The following is an 11,158-nucleotide window of genomic DNA, read 5'->3' as shown; positions in this document are numbered from 1 at the left end:
CAATGTGACAAATCAAAATTTTGAGCTCTTAACTATGTGATTAATGGACTGAAGGGTCGCAGTCATTGCAGTTCCACAACCACGACTTTTCTTTCCCTCTCTTGCTTTAGTCTCTCTGGTATTACTTTTAACTAACTGCGAGCTAGCTCAGCTATCAGATTCAGCCCTATACTTTCTTTTCGACTTTCCCTGTTGGAGGGTTCGCTGCAAACATCAACCATATATGAATTTCTTCTGGTTCTTCTGGTTCTGCTCTATTGTGAGGGTTGTGAGTTTGAACAGTATAACAATCAAAACCCAAGCTAGCTAGTTCTTCTGGTACTGCTCTATTAACTTTCTCTTTAGCTTCAAAGTCTTAATTTTCTTCTGGGCCCATTTTGAGAGAGTATGGGTGAAACCAAAGGAGATAACCCCAACATACAGCACCAACAACCACAACAAACTCAGCAGCACCAGCAAATTTCAACCTCTCCAAATGATCCTCTTGAAGAAGCATCACCGTTAACGGTAGCTGTGACCGGAGCTACTGCTCCCTTTAACATTCCTGCTCCATTGTATGTTCCAATCAGTGGTGCAACATCTTCTTCATTGCCTTTTGATCAATCACAATTTGAGGCCGTGAATCCCAAGAGACCTAGATACACCAGTACTGGGCAATGGAAGCTTCTACCATCCCCATCTTCCCAACAAAAACAGACTCCTACCCAAACTACCGGAGCTTCTTCCTCCGATACAGCCTCATCCCCACCTCACTCTCCTCTCCCGTCTCTCTCCGCAACCTCAGGCCAAGACACAACGAAAACAGAAGGAGAAGAACAAAACCCATCTCTTCACCGCAGTCAGTTCCGAAGAGGCAAGTATGTCAGTCCGGTTTGGAAGCCCCACGAGATGTTGTGGCTAGCCAAGGCTTGGAGGGCTGTTTATCAAAGCCAAGGCTCAGAACACCACTCAGATATCACTGGTCAACCCACCAGAGCCAAAACAAGGGCTGATAAGGACAGGGAAGTTGCCGAGTTTCTTCAGAAGAATGGGATCAACCGAGACGCGAAAACAGCCGGTACGAAATGGGATAACATGCTGGGAGAGTTTCGAAAAGTCTATGAGTGGGAAAGAGGAGCTGATAGAGAACAAGTTGGGAACAAGAGCTATTTCAGGCTTTCTCCTTACGAGAGGAAGCTTCACAGATTGCCTGCTTCTTTTGACGAAGAGGTATTTGATGAGCTCGCACAGTTTATGGGGTCTAGAATGAGGACTCCTCCGATCAGCAGAGCTGCTGATAGCACACGGTCACAATCTCTTTATGTCACCACAAGTAGTGTTTTGCCACAACCACCTTCTTTCAGAGAAGAAGACCTCCCTAACTCAGGTATTTCATAAAAAAAATTAGAAAATTTATGTATCTATATATGTTTGCACGACGGAAAGGAATAGGGGATTCACTGTGGATGATGATATGATACACGATATGTAGGTAGGGCAAGGCAGCTAATGATCATGACCGGTGGTGGGGAAGGACCTTTTTACCCCAGATCGGGAAGCTTGTTAGGGTTTGATCATCTACCTCACTATCATCACCAGTCTTCACTAGACTACGTTGCAGGTGTCTCTTCATCGACGTCTTTGACGAAGGAGCTTCGTCGAATTGGGAAGATTCGGATGACATGGGAAGAATCTGTTAGTTTGTGGGGTGAAGAAGGTGAGCACCACCGTGGGAGGATCAAGATTCAAGGCGGCTCAAGCTTCTTGAATGCGGACGAGCTTGCTTACTTTGACGATTCCCTGGTCGCCTGCACCATGGAAGCTTTCGAAGATGGCCCTTTTAGAGGTTTCTCTGTTGATCGTTTTGTGTCTGGTCAACAAGTCAAGGTCTTTGGCAGACGAAAGCCATCTACTCCAGGTATGAAAACGACGACGTGCTGCTCTTTGATATACTAAATCTTTGTAGTTCTGACATTGCACTGTTAGTTAAGTTATTAAGGTCAAAAGACTTTACTTTCCCAATCTTATTTGACAATCAAATCTTGGTTTGTTCAACATCTGACATTGCGTTTATAATGTCAAGGCTTCTCAAAGAAGACCCTTCCGTTTGCTGAATCCTCTATAAGATGTAAGTCTTTTAAGAATTGGAAATTAAACTTGATTTAATCTAGGGTTTTTTGTTCAACAAAAATATATAAAGACTATTATGACTAGGGTCATTTTATGTTCAAATGTCCATATAATTAATCAGGACCTGGTTTAACGGTTGCAGCAATGCCTCCATGGGAGTTTCAAGACCCAAGTGAATACTACATCACTTGTCTTCGAGTTCCACCCCAATCGCTTCCACGCTTATCGGACCTTTCAAGCTACTTGCTACAGCCACCGCCTGAGGAGTTCCGATTTCCACTCCGGAAAGACGTTTACCGGGACTTGCCACCGGGGAGAGAGAGTTTCTTCACTACATCAAATGATTTGCTGGATTGTAGAGCCATCACGTACGATATTGTAAGCACCATTATTCGAAGCAACTATGGTATTGGTGCTACCACTAGTAGGGACTCCTTCATTGGCCTTTGGGATGACTGCATCAATAGGTTCGTCTCCAAGTTTTGTTGTGTCGACATGGTCTTCGTTCGAAAGGCTACATCTTCAATATCAACAACTGAAGCTTTGCAAGACCAATGGCCAAATGTGACGGGGTTTGTGAAAAACTTTTGTTTGTGGAGAGGGGAAGAGACAGATCAAGTTAGAGAAGGTCACATTCATCCTTCCAAATCATTAGTGGAGAAACTTCAATGGACGTATACCGATCTTCCTTATATTTTCGGGTACTATTCTATAGGTAGTTTGGTCACATTCTGTGCTCTAAGTAAAGGAGGACAAGATCAAGTTATTCAGACTAACTTACAGACGCTTGATCAATCTTTGCCGTCGGATAGACTGAAAGCCCTAGTCCTGTGTTACAGAGTTGCTGGATTATTGCCCTTGCTAGCTGATAGATGCTTAAACATGATCCACAGCGGGACTACTAGTACTAGCAACGGGGGTGCTCCAAGTTACAAGTTTATGCTACTTCCTTACAGTGATTTTGAGAGGGTTGATTTGCGTAACGGGAATATTGTTGAGCTGACCCCAAATACAGTGACCAGATTTTTCTCCAACCAAAGAAAGTGGTCAGCGGTCAAAGAAATCTACGACTTCCTTGATCACAGAATACCCCATGCAGAGTGTATTCACAGGTCGTCGGAGAAAGACTTGGCCTTGGTTTTCAAGCCAAGAGGGTGCAAATTCAAGCCAAGAAACTGCGACGAGCTCGTGGAGGCGCTCAAGTACGTGACCAAAGCTCTGGTGGCACTGCACGACTTGTCGTTCATGCACAGGGACATAGGGTGGGACAAAGTGATGAGGAGCACGGAGAGGGACAACGAGTGGCTCCTTTGTGGGTTCGACGAGGCAGTTGGTGCACCACAGCTGAATCCGTACTCGGTTGCTGCGGCGGAGCGTGGCGAACACGCGCCGGAGCTGGAGAGGGCGTTGCATGGGGTGAAAGTGGACGTGTGGGGTGTGGGACACCTGGTGAGGAGTTGTGGGTTGGCAGGTGTGCCAAAGATGCTGAGGGAGCTCCAGAATCGGTGTTTGGAACAAAACCCAGAGCTTAGGCCAACTGCGGCCGAATGCTACCACCACCTGCTTCAGCTCCAGTCGTCACTGTCGGTTGTCACCGCCATGATGTGACTACTGGGTTTTTATTTTTACAGTTTAACAGGATTGAGTTGCATGCTTTCACATGGCTCTTCTCTATAAATGGCCACCCTTAATTTCTTTCTTTCTTTGTTGGGTTTTGTTCTTGTTGCTTTGCTAATTTGATACCTAAAAAATGAAAATGAGAGATTGAGAGGCCGGGGAGGGTTTATTGATATTGTGAAGGGATTTATTGGTTTATGGGGAGGACAGAGGAGAACAGACGGCGGCTACTGCAGGCTGTTTAAAACTTAGAAGTGACTACTGGTCTCAAATCAACGTCAGGCAGAGAGTGTTCGGAAAGTTTGAAAGCTCTGATGTGGGTTTTTATTGGAGCAGACGTCTCTGCAAGTGTGTTCAGGGTAGGATAAGTCGTTTGACATGGACAGGCGAGGCTAATTTGTCCTGGGGGAACTCTTGTCCTGGATTGCACAATCTTAATTTACGATTAGTTTTTTTTGTTTTTGGTTACTCGGGTGGGACTACCGCTCCGAGGCAATTTAAGATTAGTTTTTCTCTACTCCTTAATGAATTTTTTACTGCTGTGTCTTACTTTCTTAGTCTAATTTGATATAAATCCAGCTCTTACCTCAAGCCAAGGGCATAAATGCATAATTATACCACCAGAAGACTAAATCAATTCACCTCAAGGTGACTAATTTTTCAGTTTTTAGAAATTTTATAGTATTTTTCTTCTTTAAGGTTCAGTGATTTCTTAATATTTTAATTTAGAGCATGTAACTCTTGACATTATAAAAAAAAGAAAACGTAACTCTTTGCTCAATTGCTCTTTAAACTTTAACGGTAATATTTTTTTTCGATCAAATACACAATTAATGTGCTACAATATTGTGAGTCAAACTCACGACCTCTCACTTGTAAGAAGAAACTTATGTCACTAGACCAAACGATATTGAACACTTTAACTGCAATATTCATCATGTCATTGTAATTTTACTATTATGTTTTTCCTTTTCCTCTCCCTAATTTCTCTTTCTCCAAAATCATCAAAAATAACATTTGTTTTTCTCATCTTTGACTCATTCATAATTCAGACATGGATAATACCTAACTAACTAAGTAGAGAAATGAAAAAAGAAGAGAGATGAGAGGGGAACTTGGAAGAAACATTTCCTCTCTTCTCTCTCTCTCTCTTATTGAAAATTTCTTACACCATTGCTACAGAGAATGAGTGGAAATCGACCCATGTTTCATTAGTGGGAGAACTTTTAGCACTACGTGCTAGCAAAACCTAGTTGCTCTGCCTGCGGGCCAACTGTGTCTCCATTTTAGTAATTCCATTGCCCCAATATACAATAACCAACAATTGTTGCCCTCTTCAAATTTCTACATACACTATTGATTAATCTTCATACTGTCATACACTCTCATTATTCTCATAGCATAGATTATTCTACTGTGTGCTTTCTGACTCTTTGCAACTAAATTGATTGACCAATACGATGTTAATTTGTCCATTACAATGCCCGAAGATTGTCTCCTTTTGGTGGAACACACACCTAAAGATTGAAAAAAAATTATGTCGTGGAGCCTCAAAATGTTTAACTTAGGGATTCTTTTCTGATGAATACTTGGGGATTCTTTGGAAAACCCGGAAAATACCTTATTAATGGACAGGCTTGGCCCATGAGGCCGACTGCGATGACTCGGTGAGGCTTAATCACTTCCTTATTTCCTAATTTATTTTTTATGGATTCTCAATTAAGCTTATAAATCGAATGTTCATACGCATATTTTGTCTGGATGTGATGTTGTTGTACTTACTTATCAGATGAGGGTTTAGTGTTCGATGACTAGAAAGGAGAGGTATTAATTTCTGCATTTACCCGACAATTATTTTTCTAGTAGATTCATGCTTTGGACCTATTTCAATGATTAATGAAAAACCAACTGTAAAGAAACCTAGTTTTTAGACAGTTGTTAGTGAAAATGCTGGTGTTTTGATGCATTAGTTTTCATATACAGAGAGAAATCAAAGAAATATTGCTAATTTGTTTATGGGCACAGCTCTTTTGGAACGATCTGATAGTTAATTTGTTTGGTTCAAACTTCAGTGGACACTAGTATATGTAGCTATTTGTTTGTCTATTGCATTTGGTGGTAGAACAACAATGGTAACATCAGGCTTTGAGCAAATTAATTTGACTACCTAAAACTAACGCTGCCATATAATTTCGTCTAAGTATTTCCGCCTTGATTAATATATCTTTCCCCAAATGTCGTTGTATAACTTTGTTTGGACATGATTTGACCAACTCGAAGATTCTGTTTTGAACTCTTCATCATCTCAATCAACGAACAACGATTCTATACAAGAACTAAGAAGAATACCAAGAAGAACCTCTGATTACCTTCAACAAGAATAAGCTGAACCATATGTCAAACACTGATCAATTCAAACCCAAAATAATCTCTAATCCAGATGGAACATACACGCGCCTCATAAAATTTCCAAGCACTGATGCCGACTCTACCTCCGCCACTAACCCAGTACTCTCCAAAGACATCCCTGTAAACCCTAAGACCCAAACCATGGTCCGATTCTTCCTCCCCCGGAATGTCCTTGGCTCAAAAACCAAACTCCCTCTCATATTTTACTACCACGGCGGTGCGTTTCTCTATTGCAGCGCAACTACAACGGTTTTCCATGAGTTCTGTTCCAACATGGCTTCGGAACTCCAAGCTATTGTAGTATCCGTTGACTACCGTCTCGCCCCCGAACACCGCCTCCCTGCAGCCTACGAGGACGCCGTAGATGTGTTGTACTGGATCAAAACCGCAGAGGAAGTATGGGTAAGAGAGTTTGCTGACTTCTCAAGCTGTTTTCTAATGGGTACTAGTTCTGGTGGAAACCTAGCTTACCATGCAGGGCTTCTTGCTGGTGAAGTTAGTGACCAACTTAGGCACTTGAAAATCAAAGGACTCATACTGCACCATCCCTTCTTTGGTGGATCCGAGAGGACCGAATCGGAGCTGAAGATGGAGCATGATCGGGTTTTGCCACTCCGGGCAAGCGATGCGGCCTGGAAATTGGTGTTGCCTATAGGTGCTGACCGTGATCATGAGTATTGCAACCCAATGGTGGTTGACAGAAATGATGCTTGGGGTGCGATGAGGGCCGTGGATTGTAGGGTTTTGGTTTTGGGTTGTTATGGAGATCCGATGATTGACCGGCAGATGGGGTTGGCGAGAATGGTAGAGGAGAAGGGTGTGCAGACGGCGACCCACTTTGGCGATGGTTGTCATGGTTTGGAAATAACTGACCCGTCCAAAGCTCCGGGTTTATTTGCCGTGTTGAAAAATTTCATATACTAGTTTCCGAAGATACTACTTCGTAAGATTGTATGTCACACACTCACACTGTCATATAATATAGCTCATGATCGAAACTCGTGGATATGCAACAAAAAATAAAGATAGGAAATATGAGAATTCTAGTAATTAACAATGTGAGGATTCTAGCATATAAAACTACAAAAATGTTTGTATTTGTAGGGCATATTCCCATGATCAAAATACTCGATGAAAAATTAAACCAAAGCAATGAAATCTATCACTAGTCTTTCATTTCTTGGCAACGATATTCGCCTATTTCAAATGAAGATTATCAATCATCAGAACTTTGAAACTAAGAAACCAATTTTTCAAGTATCAATTACGTTCATCAATAGTGATAGTGATTGAGAAACTAATGAGCAACGGCTAGGTCAATATAAGCAGAACTGAATGAATGCCGGGCTCATGCGTCTGCAATGGTATTGGCTGGCATTGAGTCAGTTGACCGTTACCTGCTATCAATTAATAATAAACTTAGGATAAATTATAGAACGTGACTAGAATATGAGTTAATTTATATGTAAATCACTAGCTATATAACATCCTTGGGTATGGCAGGTCTGACTCTCAGTTATGATGAGGAATCTTTATGTGATCGTTAGAGTAGCTGTTAAGCTGAGTTAGTTAATATATATCGATCAACAGCTTGAAATTGTTTATTCTTTGGAAAAAAAATATTCTAAGAGATGAGGAGACCACTATATAAATATGCATGTCTCCTAAAATTTTAATCCAATGAATCGGACAGCTAGCTAGCTTGGAATTCAATCAACAATGTCAAATGAAAGGGCAGCAGCGGATACCAATCCCAATTCCGGCGTTGATCCTTACCAGCGTCTCCAATTAGCACGCAATCCCGACGGCAGCATCACGCGCTTGTATAAATGTCCAGACGCGCCGCCCTCATCTGATCCTAAGCTTCCCACTCCGGTTCTATCCAAAGACATCCCCATCAACCAATCAAACAACACCTGGCTTCGACTGTTCCTTCCCCGCCATGTACTAGACCAAACCTCACCAACTAATAAGCTTCCTCTCGTCGTTTATTACCATGGTGGAGGCTTCGTAATACTTAGTGCATCCTCCACCATTTTCCATCATTTCTGTTCCAATTTTGCAGCCGACGTCCCCGTGATCATCGCATCTGTCGAGTACAGGCTGGCTCCTGAGCACCGGCTGCCGGCGGCTTATGATGATGCAGTGGAGGCGCTTCACTGGATCAAAACAAACCAAGATGATTGGTTGAGGGACTTTGCTGACCTCTCCAATTGTTTCCTAATGGGATCCAGTGCTGGGGCTAACATAGCCTACAATGCAGGACTGCGTGTGGCTGCCGAGCGGGGTGACACTCTCCACCCTTTGAAAATAAGAGGGCTGATATTGATCCAACCGTTCTTCGGTGGTATCCGAAGGACTAGCTCGGAGTTGAGGCTAGTGCACGACCCTATTCTGGCGCTAAGTGTATGTGATCTCATGTGGGAATTGTCGTTGCCTTCCGGGGCTGACCGTGATCATGAGTATTGCAATCCAATGGCGGCCGGAGGCGATTCTAAATGCTTCGATCAAGTGAAAGCACTTGGCTGGAGAGTTTTGGTGACTGGCTCTGAGGGAGACCCGCTGGTCGACCGTCAGATTGAGATGGTGAAGATGTTGGAGGAGAAGGGTGTCCAAGTTGTGAGTCAGTTCATTGAAGGAGGTTATCATGGGGCTCAGGATGTTGAACCCTCCAAAGCCAAGCCAGTGTTTGAACTTGTTAAACCTTTCATATTTCCTTAATTTGTAACGTTTGTTCTTTTCTTTTCAAAAAAAAAAAATAAAACGTTTGTTCTTTTCAATAATGTTATGGATCTATATTTACATATATCTTCATGATGTATGAAGTTGTTATAATTTTTTTTATTTTTTTATCATGAGCGCGAAACGATACTAAGGTAGGGAGTAACATATGATAAATATTCTTACTAATTCATATAATAGTGTAGAGCAGAGGGCCAGTTTGATCTTCTTAGATAGGAAATAGCTAGCGCTCTCTTTAAATTGTGGACAAAATGAGAAATTAAGCATGTTACATAACTAAATAGGGTTTTCTATCAATACTTAGACTCAACTACGCCTAATTAATTTGTAAGCTACATGAAGTCATTATTTGGATAACACAAGACTAAAAGCACCCATGATCCAATATTTATGTGAATATGTATGAATATTATGCGCGTTTTATTTAAATAAATAAAATATATACTATCGCTAAGACAAGTTCGTCATCAACGAACTTAAATTTCAACAGATAAATTACTTAAAAACACAAACAAATTATATTCATATAAGTCGATGTATATTCTTCCTCTTCTCAAGAGATTCAAACTACAGTACGTATGATGAGGTTTGAAAGTTCTGTCAATTAGAGTGGCCATCTAGAAATTTCTATTTTATGTTTTCTATTTCTTTCGAACATTCAATTATTTATGGGCCTGGACTTGGCCATCCATTTCCCCCATTATTGTAGCTTTGTCCATTGTGCATGGGAAGCCCACTAAAACAGCATTCAGTTGGATCATTCTTTTCGGTTCAATGAAAATTAGTTATTGGAGATTTGGAGAACTAATGAGTAGCAACCAGAGCTACTCGAGTAGCAAACAATGATGAGCAAGACTACGCGTATCTGATGCCATATATTGCTAGAACTGTAGAAGTTAATTACAGATCGATCATCGATGACCCCAACCCAAAAGAAATCTAACTTTTGGTGGTGGCCGGAGCTAGCTAGGGTCAACTTCGACGCAAAATCCATACCATTTTTGGCATTGAAACTACATTCCATATTTGAAGAAACGATAAAATTAGTCAGGCGTGGGGTATATATGAATCAAGATCTACAGATTTCGGGGGCAAAATATTCACCGTTCATTCATCAGCAAAAACAACATCCCTAGGCTCCACAACTTGAAGTCCGGGTTACAATAGGAAAGCTATATTCATAGGTCGTAGAAGAAATGCTAATAACATTATTAGCTAGTGAGTAACAGTAGCTATATAGTTCCTGAAATAATTGATTTCCGAACAAGAATATCTTGAATGGAGACGATTCAAAATTATAGAGGACATGAATTATCAGGAGCACGATCGAGTACTGTAACACCCATGAATGGAATACAACTAGCTAGTTAGGTTATACACACATGCACACACACGACAGGGAAACAGCTTGACAAAGATGTTAGTTGCTATCCGATCGAGGGGAAAGAGGGCCGAGGGGCTTCATTAGAACTGTGTAGATGAGGTTGAGATAACAAAACGAAGATGTATAGCTCGAGGTTTTGAAAAATTTGGCTGGGAAAATGGGAGGCAAAGCCGCCGATTGCCCACGCCACCAGTGGCCACTCATGCAACAACAAGCTTATGTGGTGGACCTAGACCACACCTCCAGGCTCCAGCTGCTCATCTATGGTCGACCATGAAACAGAAACACCAAGAAGCTAGCAAATCAAAACGCAATTATCTAAAATAAAAGAAAATCAAAACGATCTCCCTGTTTGGTTTTATAAGCACCTATCTGATTGAACATGCATATATGGTGACAAAACTCATGCAAACGATGACAAATTAGTGTTCGTCGACACGATTATATATAAAACCCCCCAAATATGTGATTAATTAGGCAAAACTACTATATTGGGGTATGATGAGCTCTCTAATACTATATGTTTTACTCGATCCATATGTCATTGTGACATGGAAGCTCGGATTGTACTGCTTGTAAAGTACAAAATTAGTTGTTAAAAGAATCATCAATATCACATACAGGAGTCGACTCCTCCACCAACCATAAGTTCCGAGTACCTTTCAAACCTCAAATATCTTATTTAGGGTTTGAAAGCTTGGCTTTCATATACGACGCAATCTCTCTACATGTATCGACGTGTAGAGATATAGACTTAACTCGGTTTATGCACTTTAAACCGATCGATCATGCAACAATGTGACAAGAATCAAAACAAAATGAAGATTAAATAACAGGAACAAAACTATGTCACGCAACAAAATCATCATTCTCATTTTGTGTTTAGGATTAACCGTT

General features: G+C 41.3%; 3 protein-coding genes across 3 annotated transcripts; all 3 read left to right on the top strand.

Moving 5' to 3' along the window:
• Positions 1 to 387: 387 nt before the first annotated feature.
• Positions 388 to 3,717, top strand: LOC101303380. The gene is made up of 3 exons (XM_004309197.1): positions 388 to 1,366; positions 1,472 to 1,897; positions 2,231 to 3,717. The coding sequence occupies exons 1-3, from the start codon at positions 388 to 390 to the stop codon at positions 3,715 to 3,717; spliced, it is 2,892 nt and encodes a 963-aa protein (XP_004309245.1).
• A 2,403-nt stretch (positions 3,718 to 6,120) lies between these two features.
• Positions 6,121 to 7,059, top strand: LOC101303080 (carboxylesterase 1-like). Its single transcript, XM_004309196.1, has one exon. It carries the CDS (start codon positions 6,121 to 6,123, stop codon positions 7,057 to 7,059), a length of 939 nt encoding a protein of 312 aa, XP_004309244.1.
• Positions 7,060 to 7,810: 751 nt separating this feature from the next.
• On the top strand, positions 7,811 to 8,912 carry LOC101307346 (carboxylesterase 1-like). Its single transcript, XM_004308084.1, has one exon. It carries the CDS (start codon positions 7,855 to 7,857, stop codon positions 8,854 to 8,856), a length of 1,002 nt encoding a protein of 333 aa, XP_004308132.1. The 5' UTR covers positions 7,811 to 7,854; the 3' UTR covers positions 8,857 to 8,912.
• The last annotated feature ends 2,246 nt before the right edge of the window (positions 8,913 to 11,158 follow it).

Source organism: Fragaria vesca, linkage group LG7 (genome assembly GCF_000184155.1).
Source record: "Fragaria vesca subsp. vesca linkage group LG7, FraVesHawaii_1.0, whole genome shotgun sequence".
In the NCBI taxonomy this organism is placed as follows: Eukaryota; Viridiplantae; Streptophyta; class Magnoliopsida; order Rosales; family Rosaceae; genus Fragaria; species Fragaria vesca.
The sequence above is the reverse complement of the archived record's forward strand: the minus strand, read 5'-3'. Positions and strand labels throughout refer to the sequence as shown.

Coding starts and splice junctions, on each gene's coding strand:
- LOC101303380 (XM_004309197.1), top strand. CDS start 388: ATGGGTGAAACCAAAGGAGATAACCCCAACATACAGCACCAACAACCA. Junction 1,367..1,471: donor AGAAGACCTCCCTAACTCAG/GTATTTCATAAA, acceptor CACGATATGTAG/GTAGGGCAAGGCAGCTAATG. Junction 1,898..2,230: donor ACGAAAGCCATCTACTCCAG/GTATGAAAACGA, acceptor ATAATTAATCAG/GACCTGGTTTAACGGTTGCA.
- LOC101303080 (XM_004309196.1), top strand. CDS start 6,121: ATGTCAAACACTGATCAATTCAAACCCAAAATAATCTCTAATCCAGAT.
- LOC101307346 (XM_004308084.1), top strand. CDS start 7,855: ATGTCAAATGAAAGGGCAGCAGCGGATACCAATCCCAATTCCGGCGTT.